Source organism: Sapajus apella, unplaced genomic scaffold (genome assembly GCF_009761245.1).
Source record: "Sapajus apella isolate SASKATOON/1434 unplaced genomic scaffold, GSC_monkey_1.0 scaffold262, whole genome shotgun sequence".
NCBI lineage: Eukaryota > Metazoa > Chordata > Mammalia > Primates > Cebidae > Sapajus > Sapajus apella.
The window spans coordinates 208,034-222,192 of record NW_022437202.1 but is presented as its reverse complement, the minus strand read 5'-3'; the positions used below and the strand labels follow the sequence as shown (position 1 = coordinate 222,192).

Below are 14,159 nucleotides of genomic sequence, written 5' to 3'. Positions count from 1 at the left end.
AAACGGGGTTTCACCGTGTTGGGTCAGGATAGCCTCGATCTCTTGACCTCGTGATCCACCCACCTTGGTCTCCCAAACTGCTGGGATTACAGGCGTGATTACACTGAGCCTGGCCAAGCCCAGGAGTTCTTGGCCAGCCTAGGCAACATAGTGAGACCCCATCTCTAAGAAATATTTTTTTCTTGCAAGATATACAGATATGTTTTTTCTTTAAAAAATCAAGAAAAAGATAGGTGTAACTTTTTAAAATAAAAATAGAAGGAAAGGTGCTGTTAGGGATTGCTAAATGTAAATACTCCCTTCCCCTACTCCTACCCTGTTGTACCCAACTCTTCGATTTTGTTCTACCTTTTAAAACTTCTTTTTCCCTTTTCTTGAGGTGGAGTCTCATTGTCACCCAGGCTGGAGTGCAGTGACTCGATCTCAGCTCACTGCAACCTCTGCCTCCTGGGCTCAACTGATTTTCCAGCCTCAGCCTCCATAGTTAAGATTACAGGCGTGCACCACTGCGCCTGGCTAGTTTTTAAATTTTTGGTAGAGACAGGGTTTCACCATGTTGGTCAGGCTGGTCTCAAGCTCCCGGGCTTAAGCAATCCGCCCACCTCAGCCTCCCAAAGCGCTGGGATTACAGGCATAAGCCACTACACCCTACCTGTTCTACCTTTCTTTACCCCAGGTCACCTGTCTCCAGAGGTCATAAAGGGTTGGTAAGACAAAAACAATCAACTCTGAACAAGAAAGCCAAACTCTAGACTTGCATCCCCCAAATCAGGAGGCAGATGAAGGGCTGCTTTACCTACCTATCTGTATCTCTCATATTTCGGCATGTATTGCAATGCTTACTAGTCCTTTTTGGAGTAAATCAGAACTGACGTCCTTATTCTCTAATTCTTACAAATTTCAATGTTGACCCAATCTCAAACCAAGACCAGACTGTGGTGTGGCCTGGCCCAGGTACTCTGCATCATTCTGGAAATGGGTTAGGGCCATTTGGGACTGGAATCTGAACGACTGGATACTCAGAGTATGGTTGAGAAGGTGGATGTGGGTTTGGGGTTGGCAAGTCCACTTAGGCCCTCAGACTGCTTGTCCCCTGCGGAAGAGGACCAGAGAAGTAGAACTCTCTAAAACGATGATGTGCTGCTGCACCTATGGAGTAGCCATTCTTTATTCCGTTTTTAAAAAAATAAACTTACTTTTAAAAAATAATAATAGGTGAAATCCCATCTTTATAAAAAAAAAAAAGAAAAAAAAAGAAACTTACTTTCACTTTGAAAAAATAAAGTGATCACCTGGAAGCAGAAGCCTGTCTTGCTCAGATAGCAGGATAATTTTGAGAAAAATCTCAAGGAAAACTAGGAAACGCCAAGTATGGGGTAAGAAAGCAACCTAAAAATGCTGGCGGTCTACTGGATGCTAAGACAATGAGAATTGCGGGCCTCCAACACCCTGGGTCGCCGCAGGATTCTTAGTCTATGCTTCAGAAAGGAGCAAGCAATTTGTAGTTGCTACTCAGCACAACAACCCTATGTGGTGGGCATTTTATTGCTATTTTAATGGATAAACAACCCTATGGAACAAAAAGTAAAAGATGTAAGGAAATGTACTTCTCACTGCGGTACAATTATCCCCATTTCACACGGGAGAAACTCAGGTAAATGAATCGTAAACCAACTTGCCTGAGCACAAGTGAGAAGGAGCAGAACTGGGCTTGTTATTGCAACACAGAAACGTTACCGTCCGATAATTAAACCTTTCTTTTTCTACTACAAATGGGGCTGTTTAATAAAAGGCCTCACGTATCAGGTGGGCTCAGTCGGCAACCCTCATCCTCCAGACTCGCGGGGGGCCCGACGTCTCCGCTCCTTGGCACCCACACAAAGCCAGCTTTCTTCTGAGGGCTGAGACCCAGGCACCAAAAGGAAACCGAACAAAGACGCGGGGCCCGGCCCGGCAGCCGCGGAAGCCTGTAGGCCCGGAGGTCAGCGCCGCGCCCGGAGACAGCACCTGCTCTAGTGCCCGTCCCCGAGGCTGGAGCTTCGGCGCGACCCGCCCAGGGACCGCGGCGGAGCCTCCTCTGCCTTTCCGAGAGGTAAAGCCCAGGCCCCGAGGCCACAAAATCCAGCCTCTCGTGGGAAGCGCGGGCCAAGCCCCGCCCGCCGAGCCGCCTCTTCCGCTCGCGCCGGGGTGGGGTCTGCGCGGCCGCCGGGACCCGCTCGGACGCGGCCACGTTGTGTTGCGCGCTTGCCGCGCCTGGCCCTGGGCTTCTGCCCCTTGGCGACCCGGCCCTGCCCCCGAGCGTGTTCGCGCCTTCATCGGGGGCCCGGGCGCGGGAAGCGGCGCGGCCACCTCGACTCTTCGCGGCGCGGGCACGTCTGGATCCGGGCCCGGGAGGCGCCGCCCTCCGCCCGCCCCGCGCCTCCGGGGAACCGCGACCGGAGAGCGCGGGAGAGTTGGGCGCGGCGCGGAGCTCGGCTGGGGCCCATGCCCGTGCGCTCCGCAGGCCCCGCCATGGCGTCCGCGAGCGTGGCCGAGTGCCTGCAGCAGGAGACCACCTGCCCCGTGTGCCTGCAGTACTTCTCCGAGCCCATGATGCTCGACTGCGGACACAACATCTGCGGCGCGTGCCTGGCGCGCTGCTGGGGCGCGGCGGAGACCAACGTGTCGTGCCCGCAGTGCCGGGAGACCTTCCCGCAGCGGCACCTGCGGCCCAACCGCCACCTGGCCAACGTCACCCAGCTGGTGAAGCAGCTGCGCTCCGAGCGGCCGGCGGGCCCGGGCGGGGAGATGGGCGCGTGCGAGAAGCACCGCGAGCCGCTGAAGCTGTACTGCGAGCAGGACCAGACGCCCATCTGCGTGGTGTGCGACCGCTCCCGCGAGCACCGCGGACACAGCGTGCTGCCGCTCGAGGAGGCCGTGGAGGGCTTCAAGGTGAGCTGGGGGCGCGGGCGGCGGACAAAGGGAGGGGGAGCCCAGGGCGTCCCTTTTCCGCCCAGAAAATGGCTGAGCCGGACGTGGGGCTGGTTCGCAGCCGTCATTTCCTCCCCGTGCGCCCCGCAGCCTCCACGCTCGGATCGGGAGGAAAACCTGTGGCTGGCGAAGAAGCCGCAAGTCCCCCCACGCCCACTCTCCTCGCTCCGTTTGTCCCCGAGTTTCCTGCCTCGCGGGCGCGTTGTACTCGGAGGCCTTTTGACAGAATGAAAGAAGCGCATACAACCCGCGCACATCTGCAAGCTGGGAACACGCTCCGCTCCCACCGGTTCGCAGACAAAAACGCGCTCAGACGTTAGCTGACCCACGGCCATTCCTTAGTCTATAAGAGTTTCTCCAGCACTTCCGTGCAGTCTGCCCTGCTCTGGAAGCTCACAGAAAATAACAGCTCTTTGCTGCCTGAGTAAGTCGTTTAAACACTCTGGGACCCAGGAGATAACACAGTTATGAGGAAGAATGTGGAATCATGGGACGCACAGAGCCGTCTGCCGACCGGCACAGCTCATCAGTAACGTGGAGACAAAGTGTTACATGTAAAACACTTGTAAGGTGACCTGCCTTACAAGTCCATGATACTGTGTGTTTTTTGTATCTTGAGGGCTTCAGGAATGCATGTCCTTGTTTAAATGTGAGTACATTCATGTGTAATCACTTAACATTAATGGACCTTTCAGCTATATTATTCCACTCACTGGTAATACGTCTGGAGCAGGATGGGAAGATGGTGTTTGCCCATGTCACACATGAGGAAAATAAGTCACTTTCGCAGTATGCCTGTGAGGAAAAGCTCCAGTTCCACACAACTCCCAGCCTCCTGCTCCAGTCACATTTCCGCTAAGTCATGCAATATCCGACCGGGGACAGGTAGATGACTCATTGTTTAAGATAGACACAAATAGTCCTGACGCAGTAGCTGAGTGGTCGAAGCGACAGGCTGCTCAGATAGACACGAAGTGCCAGAGGCGGGGTTTGATGGTCCCTGTGCCCTGGGTCTTAATCTTGTGGGTGGCACTGTGGCCTGAGGACAAGCACCAGCTAGGGACTTGGCATCGTGTGTGTGGACTCCATCTGTGATAAGAATGACCATGCTGTTGGGTGAGCTGGCTCACGCCTGTAATCCCAGCACTTTGGGAGGCTGAGGCAGACAGATTACAAGGTCGGGAATTTGAGACTTGCCTGACTAACGTGGTGAAAACCATCTCTACTCAAAGTACAGATATTAGCTGGGTGTGGTGGCACATGCCTGTAGTCCCAGCTACTTGGGAGGCTGAGGCAGGAGAATCGCTTGAACCCCGGAGGTGGAGGTTGCAGTGAGCTGAAATTTGTGCCACTGCACTCCAGCCTGGATGACAGGGTGAAACTCCATCTCGGAAAAAAAAAAGGATGACCATGCTGATGCTAAGGTCTACTTAATTTTGAACTGCCCATCTGTTTTGCTTTTCTCAGGAGCAGATCCAGAACCAGCTGGACCATCTTAAAAGAGTGAAAGATTTAAAGAAGAGACGTCGGGCCCAGGGGGAACAGGCACGAGCCGAACTCTTGGTAAGGGTTGTTGGAATTCATAGTCGCTTCTGCTGGTGCTCCCCTCTTCTGTAGAGCTGATGTTACTTCCCTTAACCTTCTCCAGCAAGTCATCCAGAACTTGTAGGTAGAGGTGGATCAACCACACATGGCAAGGGGAACTCACCCTGAGAACTGAGAGATTCCCTTACTTTTGGGGAAAGGATGGAGGAGCCTAGTTTGGAACCCTTGGAAACCAGACCTGTCAATAAAGCTTAACCTGCTAACTGCATAGACCACGGTTGATTCTTGGCAAAACTGAGATAGATAAAATTATTGGGTACAGTTAGCTTTCTTTGGTACCATTCTGCAGACAAGTGCGTGTAGAGGGTTTGTATAAGGCCCACTGTTGCTTCTCTCTGGGTTATTCCCCTTAACAGTGCCTTAATTGTGGAGTTTTTACTCTGTTCTCTTCTTCCAGTCTCAAGGCCTTGACAAGTGGCTGATGTGTTAATTCATGATAGAGGTATTTAGGACTTTTCTTTTTTTACTTTTTTTTTTTTTTTTTTTTGAGACAGGGCCTCACACTGTCATCAATGCAATGGCAAGGTTTTGGCTCACTGCAACCTCTGCTTCCCAGTTCAAGCAATTCTCCCACATCAGCCTCGCAGGTAGCGGGGGCTACAGGCATGTGCCAACACACCCAGCTAATTTTTGTATTTCTAGTAGAGATGGGGTTTCACCATGCTGACCAGGCTGGTCTTGAACTCCTAACCTGAAGTGATCCACCTGCCTCAGCCTCCCAAAGTGGGTTTATAGGTGTGAGCCACTGCACCCAGCCAGGAATTTTGTTTTGAAAAGAAAAAACCAACAAAAAGTACAGAGACATTTATAAAATGCATTTTTATATTATAACATTTTTAAATACCACCTAGGTGTTTAACAGTGTTTTTGGAACAATAAACAAAACATGACAGATCTCCATTGAGTAGAGGTATTTCTATCTGAAAAGTAAAGTCCCAGACTAGTAGAGTCTAGCATCCTTTTGTCAGTCCTCGCAGGGTGCAGTAAAGAACTTCTGGACAAGGAACTCATCCCCATGGAGTACTGAGATCCCACCACTTGCTCTGCCCACACAGTGCACTGAGACTTCAGTTCTCCTTGAAAATAGGTCTGATGGATGGAAAATCTTCTCAGTGAGCCTGAGTGGACTGAGGTCATTGTCCACATGATGGTATCCTCTGTGGAAGGATTGTCAAAGGGGAGAAAAGCCCTTCTCTGAGCATCTGGGCCCCTGGACATGCTTCCAGGCTCAGTTGCAAAGATGGAGTCATACAGCCTCTCTGGACCTCAGTTGCTCATCTGTGAAATGAGTACGTTGGACTCGATTCATAAGGCTAGTACTGCCTTTCTGTCCTCTGCAATGGTGTGTAGGTATTTCTTTTTTTTTTTTTTTGAGACGGAGTTTCGCTCTTGTTACCCAGGCTGGAGTGCAATGGTGTGATCTCGGCTCACCGCAACCTCTGCCTCCTGGGTTCAGGCAATTCTCCTGCCTCAGCCTCCTGAGTAGCTGGGATTACAGGCACGCGCCACCATGCCCAGCTAATTTTTTGTAGTTTTAGTAGAGACGGGGTTTCACCGTGTTGACCAGGATGGTCTTGATCTCTTGACCTCGTGATCCACCCGCCTCGGCCTCCCAAAGTGCTGGGATTACAGGCGTGAGCCTCCGCGCCCGGCCCTTCTTTGGCTGTCTTCAGAAGACTCGAGCAATTGGAGAGGTTGGGGCAGGCATGCTAAGTGTCTTACAATGCAAGAAACAGTCCCATGCCAGGCAGAATTGTCCTGCCAAGGTGCCAGTAGCACCCACTTTGAGAAATACTGAATTAGTTGATATTTAAGGATTGTTTCAGCCTTTTTTGTTTAAGATTATTTTGTATAGTTTATGTCTTTGAAAGAATTATCCAGCTCACATGAAGTGTGACTTTTGAAAAGGATTTATAAACAAAGATGTGTACATAGTGCATGTCTAATACGGGTGACTAGAGGGATGGTCAGTGAGGGAAGGCCCTTGGGAGAAGCTGGGTTTAGAACAGACGTTGCCAACTTTTCTAAAAAGGGTCAGGTAGTGAATGTTTCTGGCTTTGTAGGCTTTATGGACTCCCCCACAGCTGATGAGCTCTGTTGTAGCTCAGCTCAAAAGCAGCCATTGTCAGTACATAAATGCAGGGCATGGCTGTGTCTGGTACGACCTCACTTGATTTCTTTGGAGCTTGTTGCTTGCTCCTTGTTTAGAACAAAACTTTTTAATAGAGACCTGCTGGTGGTGGGGGCGGCTGAAGAAAGAAAGACAATAAGTTATGGCAAACAAATGAACACCAAGAGGAAACCATGGGGAAACCACCTCTCTCCCACCTGAAGCTAGAGACAGTGTTTTGTGAACACCTGTGAAAGACAGGTAGAGGGTATGGGTTATATATGAAGGGAAATTGGGCGAGGAAGCTGCACTTGCCCATCCTCCGTAGGGCACATATCTGACCCTGTCCGTTTCCCGTGTGACAGTATTTCATGCCTCCCAGTTGCAATAGAGGCTGCCAGCAAGGTGTGACAAAGTCTCAGTTTTTCTGATCTTTTCCCTTGGCACTCGTGTGCTCCAGCCAGAGAGCACCGTTTGCTTTCTCTCCCCATGCTTTTGCCTGTGCCATTTCTTCGGCCTGGGAAGGCTTCCTGCTTGTCGCCTGTGTGGTGGACTCTCGTTCATCCCATAAGCACTGAAATTGCTTCCATGAAGACCGTACCAGTTTCTTTCATTGCAGGCTGTCACCCTATCTTTAATCACCTTACCATGACTACGTGTATCACATGAATCTGACTCACTTCTCTGAGTTACTTGTGAATAGGGATTTTGTCTTAATGGTCACTGGGGTAACTCAGTTCCTTGCCATTATATATCCAGTCAGTAAAGACAGGCAAGAATGAGTTAGCACTGTGCTTCTTTCTTTTGTTTGTTTGTTTGTTTTCAGTCTTTCTAAGGTTCAATTCAGGTACACTGCTTGTTTCATCCATGATGAGGTCTTGCGGTAGGTGGCCAGGGGAGAAATATGAAGGCCCTAGAAATGAGCCATTTTTCTCTTTACTGCTTTTTCCTGTCGTCTGCACAGAGCCTAACCCAGATGGAAAGGGAGAAGATTGTTTGGGAGTTTGAGCAGCTGTATCACTCCTTAAAGGAGCATGAGTATCGCCTCCTGGCCCGCCTTGAGGAGCTGGACTTGGCCATCTACAATAGCATCAACGGTGCCATCACCCAGTTCTCCTGCAACATCTCCCACCTCAGTGGCCTCATCGCTCAGCTGGAAGAGAAGCAGCAGCAGCCCACCAGGGAGCTCCTGCAGGTAAGGCTTACAGAGCTCTGCCAGAGCAGCGTCCACTGAAAGTAGCCTCCCTTCTTCTTTGCCAAGTAGTATCCAGGATGCCCTGTCTTCATGTTAACTCTCAGGAATAGCAAGAGTTTGCCACACTCTGCATTGTGCACTGTGGAAGGAAACTATGTAAACTAGAAGTTCTGGTTGGCACAGCTTGCATTAGTCAATTGCATTGTCTCAAGAGAATGGCAAAAAGAAGATCTGGTGCTTGGGCCTGCTCAGCACTGACAAGTGGTCTGATCACAGGCAAGGCTCTCTACCTTTTTGGGCCTCAGTGACCTCATGTGTTAATAACGAGGGGCATAGACCACATGCCATTCAAACACTGTCTTCACTCCAGTATCTTGTAGTTTTAACATATGACTATGCCCCAAAACAGTGAGCACCTGAGCAGGAGTGGTTATGTTCGCTGAGAGGTCCTGTGGTCTAACCCTGGAGAGCTGGTGATGAAGCTGCACAGACTCCAGCAAAGCCACAGCGAATGAGCCAATGCTTGTCTGTGTTTGCTCGTTCCGTGCATATTATTTGCTCTGTATCAGGCACCATTCTAGGCCCTGGGATTAAGAGCTGAATAAACTTTCCTGCGTTATATTTTAGTGTGGCGATTGGACAGTTTTTATAGGTATTGATAAAAGCCATTAAAATTTTATGATGGCGAGGTGTGCTCAGAGCAGGGGGCCTGAAGAATGGCTCCTCTGTTTATAACACACCCAACAGGAACCTGGAGTCATTGTGATGAGAGGCATGAAGCTTGTGGCCTCCCTACAAACAAATGCTCTACATGTGGGGCAAAAAAAAAAAAAATTGATGATGGCATAAAGCAAGGGTCAGCAGATTATGGTCCATCACCTGTGGGTTTTTTTTTTTTGAGACGGAGTTTCCCTCTTGTTACCCAGGATGGAGTTCAATGGCGCGATCTCGGCTCACCACAACCTCCGTCTCCTGGGTTTAAGCAATTCTCCTGCCCCAGCCTCCCGAGTAGCTGGGACTACAGGCGTGCGCCACCATGCCCAGCTAATTTTTGTATTTTTTTTTTAGTAGAGACGGGGTTTCACCATGTTGACCAGGATGGTCTCGATCTCTTGACCTCGTGATCCACCCGTCTCGGCCTCCCAAAGTGCTGGGATTATAGGCTTGAGCGACCGCACCTGGCCTATCACCTGTGTTTGTATATCCTGGGCAATAAGTATGGTTTTTACATCGTTAAATGGGAAAAATCAGAGAAATGTATTTCTTTCTCTTTTTCTTTTTCTTTTTTTGAGATGAAGTCTCACTCTGTCTCCCAGGAGGGAGCACAGTGACACGATCTCAGCTCACTGCAACCTCCGCCTCCCGGGCTCAAGCAATTCTCCTGCCTCAGCCTCTGGGTAGCTGGGATTACAGGTGCCCTTCACCACGCCCAGCTAATTTTCATATTTTTATTATAGATGGGGTTTCACCATGTTACCCAGGCTGGTCTTGAACTCTTGACCTCAAGTGATCCACCTGCCTCGGCCTCCCAATGTGCTGGGATTACAAGTGTGAGCCACTGCGCCCAGCCAAATGTATTTATTACATGTGAAATTATATTAAATTTAAATTTAGTACTCATAAGTTTTTACTGGAACTCAGCAGTGCTCATTTGTTTGTTACGTATTATCTATCACTGCTTTTCTGCTGCACTAGCAGCGTTGAGTTGTAACAGAGATTATATGGCCCACATAGTCTAAAATATTTACGGCTTGGCCTTTAAGAAAGATTACCAACCCGTGGTTTAGAATAATAAAAGACAGCTTGAACTGTAATGAACATCAGTATTTGACAGGGAGAAAATGAAGAATTTGCAAAGAGGACAGTTGGCCAGGGAGGTAGTATGTGACCAGGTCTGTTTCAGGAAGGAGGGAGTGGACAGCATAGTAATGCAATTGAGGTGAAATTGCATTACTATGAATTGCAAAGCTGATGCAAATTTGATTTAATAGCATGGCCATTATTATGTAGACCTTATGTAGAACTGCCACAATGGAATAATTGGGGCAGGAGCCATATTCGAGGGAGTTGAGCAGGGACCGCAACCACCGGAGACTGCACAAGTAGATGACTGAGGAGAAGAGGGTGTAATAAAATACCTAGAGATGAGGCGGGATGATGGAGTTTTATCTGGAGTGGGAAAGGAGTCTATGTTGTAAGGTTTCCAGGTAAGAGAGAGGGAACACTGAAGTCGCCAGCAACGATACACTGATGAACAATGCGTGGTTCCTGAGAAGGCAGGTGGAAATGAGAACTAAAGTCTATGTGCCAGGAATTAGTTTCACAGGGTCTTCTATTGCATGGGAAGAAGTTACCGTTTCGGAGTATGGGAAAGTCACTTGGCCAGCGAGAACCAGGAGGAGTGTTTGGTCCGTGAACATCTATTTATAGTGTAACCATTCTGTCCTGTTGTGTAACTTTCTTATTAGCTTTGCATTCTTAAATCTTGACTGCTGTGGCACAGGCACTGAGAAAGCAGATAGTCTCATCCAGGATTGGGTTTTGCAAGATGGATTTGAGGGTTTTTTTCTTAGCTTTTATTGTTGCTGTTTGAGACAGGGTCTCACTCTGAAACCCAGAGTGGAGTGCAGTGACATGATCATGGCTCACCGCAGCCTCAACCTCCCAGGCTTATGATCCTCCCACCTCAGCCTCCCGAGTAACTGGGACTACAGGTGTCCACCACCATGCCTGGCTAATTTTTGTAATTTTTGCAGAGTTCTAGTTTTGCCATGTTGCCTGGTCTTAAACTCCTGGGCTCAAGCAGTCCACCCGCCTCAGCCTCCCAAAGTGCTGGGATTACAGGCATCAGCCACCACATCCAGGCTTCTTTGTTTTTTTTTATTTTAAAATATATGTAACCTAAATTTCACCATTTTACAGTGTAAAATCTGGCACAAAAGTAGCATTTAGTAAAGTTGTACAATTATCCACCATCTGGATCCAAAATGCTTTTACCACCCAAAAGGAAACCCCACGCTATTAGGCAATCACTCCTCATTTCCTTCTATCCCTAACTCCTGGCTCTGTGGATTTGTCTGTTCTATATATTAGAAATGATTGAAATCATGCAATATGTGGCCTTTTCCTTTCACTTCACATACTTCTTTAAAGGTTCATTCATACTGTAATATGTTTCAGTATTTTATTTCTTGTTATAGCTGAATAATAGTCCATTTATGGATATATACTATGTTTTGTTTATTCATCAGTCGATGGGCATTTTGGTTGTTTGCACCTTTTGGCTATTATGAATACTGCTGCTGTGAACATTAAAAGTAGAAAACAATTCATAAATTTGTGTGTTACCCTCATGCAGGAGCCATTAGTCTTCTCTGCCTGGTTCCCATTTGAGGATATCTGCTGCTGAAGCAAGCATCATAATTAAGGCTTTAAAACTTTGGTGGTTTTTTTTTTTTTTTGAGACAAGGCCTCATTCTGTTGCCCAGGCAGAGTCGTGCAGTGGCAGGATCTCGGCTCACTGCATCTTCCCCCTCCCAAGTTCAAGTGATTCTCCTGCCTCAGTCTCCTGAGTATCTGGGATTACAGGCACGCACCACCACACCCGGCTAATTTTTATATTAGTAGAGATTCGGCTTCACCCTGTTGGCCAGGGTGGTCTCAAACTCCTGACCTCAGGTGATCCACCTGCCTCAACCTCTGAAAGTGCTGGTATTATAGGGTGAGCCACCATGCCAGGCTAAAGCTTTTTTTTGTTTTTTCTTTTTTTTTTTTTAAGAATATTTTTTAAGGCTGGGCGCGGTGGCTTATGCCTGTAATCCCAGCACTTTGGGAGGCCGAGGCGGGTGGATCACGAGGTCAAGAGATCGAGACCATCCTGGTCAACACAGTGAAACCCCGTCTCTACTAAAACTACAAAAAATTAGCTGGGCATGGTGACGCGTGCCTGTAATCCCAGCTACTCAGAAGGCTGAGGCAGGAGAATTGCCTGAACCCAGGAGGCGGAGGTTGCGGTGAGCCGAGATCACACCGTTGCACTCCAGCCTGGGTAACAAGAGCGAAACTCCATCTCAAAAAAAAAAAAAAAAAAAAACATTTTTTAAACAAATAGCATGAAACTGAAGGTGGATGATAAGAAAGATGGAGAAAGACAAGTCATGTACTCGGTAAGGGAAGAGGGTCTCCATGAGCACTTCAAAAAGTGCTTGTGTTGGAAGTCACTGGAAAAGCAAGCTAAATACTAATTAATGGGGTAATACTGGAGGCACTCTCATTGAGGTCAGAAACAGTCAAGATGCCCAGTATCATTTATCTCTATTTAACACTGCATCACAGGTTGTAACCAGTTCAGTTAGATAAAAGAATTACAGGCATAAAAGTTGGTAAAAGAACCAAATGGAAATAAAGCTAATTGAAGCAAAAAAAAAAAAAAATTGGGGAAAGAAGTTAATATAGAGAAATCAGCAGCCTTCATATGCCAGATAACAGCTATTAGAAGACAGAAGAGAAAATGCAGTTTCCACTTGCAAAAAAGCCAAAAGTAATAAACTACCTGGGAATAAATCTATAAGAAATGAACAAAAATCTATGTGGAGAAAATTAAAAAATATTCAAACATTCCTGAACGACACAAAATAAACTTGAACAAATAGGTATCACTTATTCTTTGATAAGACATCGTGAAAGCAAGTTGCCCTTCAAATTCATAAATGCAGTTTCTTTCTTTTTTTCCTGTTACATGGATATATTGTATAGTGAAGTCTGGGCTTTCAGTGTAACCATCACCCATGTAGTGTTTTAAGTAGTTTCTCATCCCTTATCCCCCTTCCTACCCTTAGAATTTCAATAACAATACCAACAAGCTTTTTTTCCGGATCTAGACAAATTGATAGTCCACTTAAGTTAGAAAAAATAAGCACATAATAATAGCTGGGATAGGCTGGGCGTGGTGGCTCATGCCTGTAATCCCAGCATTTTGGGAGGCTGAGGCAGGTGGATCTCCTGAGGTCAGGAGTTTGAGACTAGCCTGGCCAACGTGGCAAAACCTCATCTCTACTAAAAATGCAAAAATTAGCCGGATGTGGTGGCACATGCCTGTAGTCCCAGCAACTTCGGAGGCTGAGGCAGGAGAATCACTTGAACCCAGGAGGCAGAGGTTGTAGTGATCCCAGATCACGCCATTGCACTCCAGCCTGGGTGACAGAACAAGACTCAGTCTCAAAAAAAAAAAAAAAAAAAAAAACTGGGATAGATCACTTGAGCCCAAGAGGTTGAGCCTGCAGTGAGCTATGATTGCAGCACTGCACTCCAGCCTGGGCAACGGAGCAAGACTCTTTTTGTTTTTGTTTTTGTTGTTTTGTTTTTTCCTTGAGACGGAGTTTCACTCTTGTTGCCCAGGCTAGAATGCAATGGCCCTATCTCAGCTCACCGCAACCTCTGCCTCCCAGGTTCAAGCGATTCTCGTGCCTCAGCCTCCTGAGTAGCTGGGACTACAGGCATGCGCCAGCAAGCCTGGCTAATTTTGTATTTTTAGTAGAGAGGGGTTTTCTGCATGTTGATCAGGCTGGTCTCAAACTCCTGACCTCAGGTGATCTGCCCGCCAGTCTTGGATTCCCAAAGTGCTGGGATTACAGACATGAGCCACTGTGCCCAGCCTGACTCTTTTTTTTAAAAAATAAAATAGCTGGGCTACGCTGAGAAAAAGGAGCTCTGAGGGAGAACTGGGCCTACTAGATTATTATGTCGTATTTTAAAGCCCATATAATTAAAGCAGTTGGTATTAGTACAAGAGAAAAAGCATATACACGTTGCAACCAGTCAAAAGATGGTATTAAATTGAAAGAAAGTATTTGCCACAAATATCATAAATACAAATGATACTTCTAACGTACAAAGACCTTTTAAAAATTGAGAAAGAAAAGACCCAAATTCTAGAGAAAGATAGATAAAAGAAAGAGCCAAGTTGCAAAAGACATAAGTTGGTCTGTGAACAGGTGAAAAAATGCTCAGCTGTTCTTACAATAAGAGAAATGCAAACTAAAACCACACTAAGATACCATTTCTTACCCATTAGAATAGCAAAAATGTAGCCGGGCGCGGTGGCTCAAGCCTGTAATCCCAGCACTTTGGGAGGCTGAGGCGGGTGGATCACGAGGTCAAGAGATCGAGACCATCCTGGTCAACATGGTGAAACCCCGTCTCTACTAAAAATACAAAAAAAATTAGCTGGGCATGGTGGTGCGTGCCTGTAATCCCAGCTACTCAGGAGGCTGAGGCAGG

At 47.5% G+C, this 14,159-nt stretch overlaps 1 protein-coding gene, 1 long non-coding RNA gene, 1 other non-coding gene and 1 pseudogene across 4 annotated transcripts in view; 2 read left to right on the top strand and 2 right to left on the bottom strand.

Moving 5' to 3' along the window:
• Positions 1-2,198: 2,198 nt before the first annotated feature.
• Positions 2,199-14,159, top strand: part of TRIM27 (tripartite motif containing 27) — a 23,741-nt gene continuing 11,780 nt past the window's right edge. For both annotated transcript variants that reach the window (XR_004266289.1, XM_032271908.1), the window contains exons 1-3: positions 2,199-2,931; positions 4,438-4,533; positions 7,650-7,880. Coding sequence is in view for 1 of the 2 variants with exons in the window: in XM_032271908.1 (XP_032127799.1) it covers positions 2,485-2,931; positions 4,438-4,533; positions 7,650-7,880 (774 nt within the window). In the remaining variant the exon portion in view is untranslated. The remainder of the gene's footprint in view (positions 2,932-4,437; positions 4,534-7,649; positions 7,881-14,159) is intronic.
• On the top strand, positions 8,567-8,695 carry LOC116545369. The gene has a single exon (XR_004266293.1). It is a non-coding gene; the product is annotated as a small nucleolar RNA SNORA11 (small nucleolar RNA).
• Positions 8,613-9,241, bottom strand: LOC116545365. The gene is made up of 2 exons (XR_004266291.1): positions 9,071-9,241; positions 8,613-8,759 (listed from the first exon to the last, which is right to left on the bottom strand). It is a non-coding gene; the product is annotated as an uncharacterized LOC116545365 (long non-coding RNA).
• Positions 11,194-11,294, bottom strand: LOC116545368 (annotated as a pseudogene).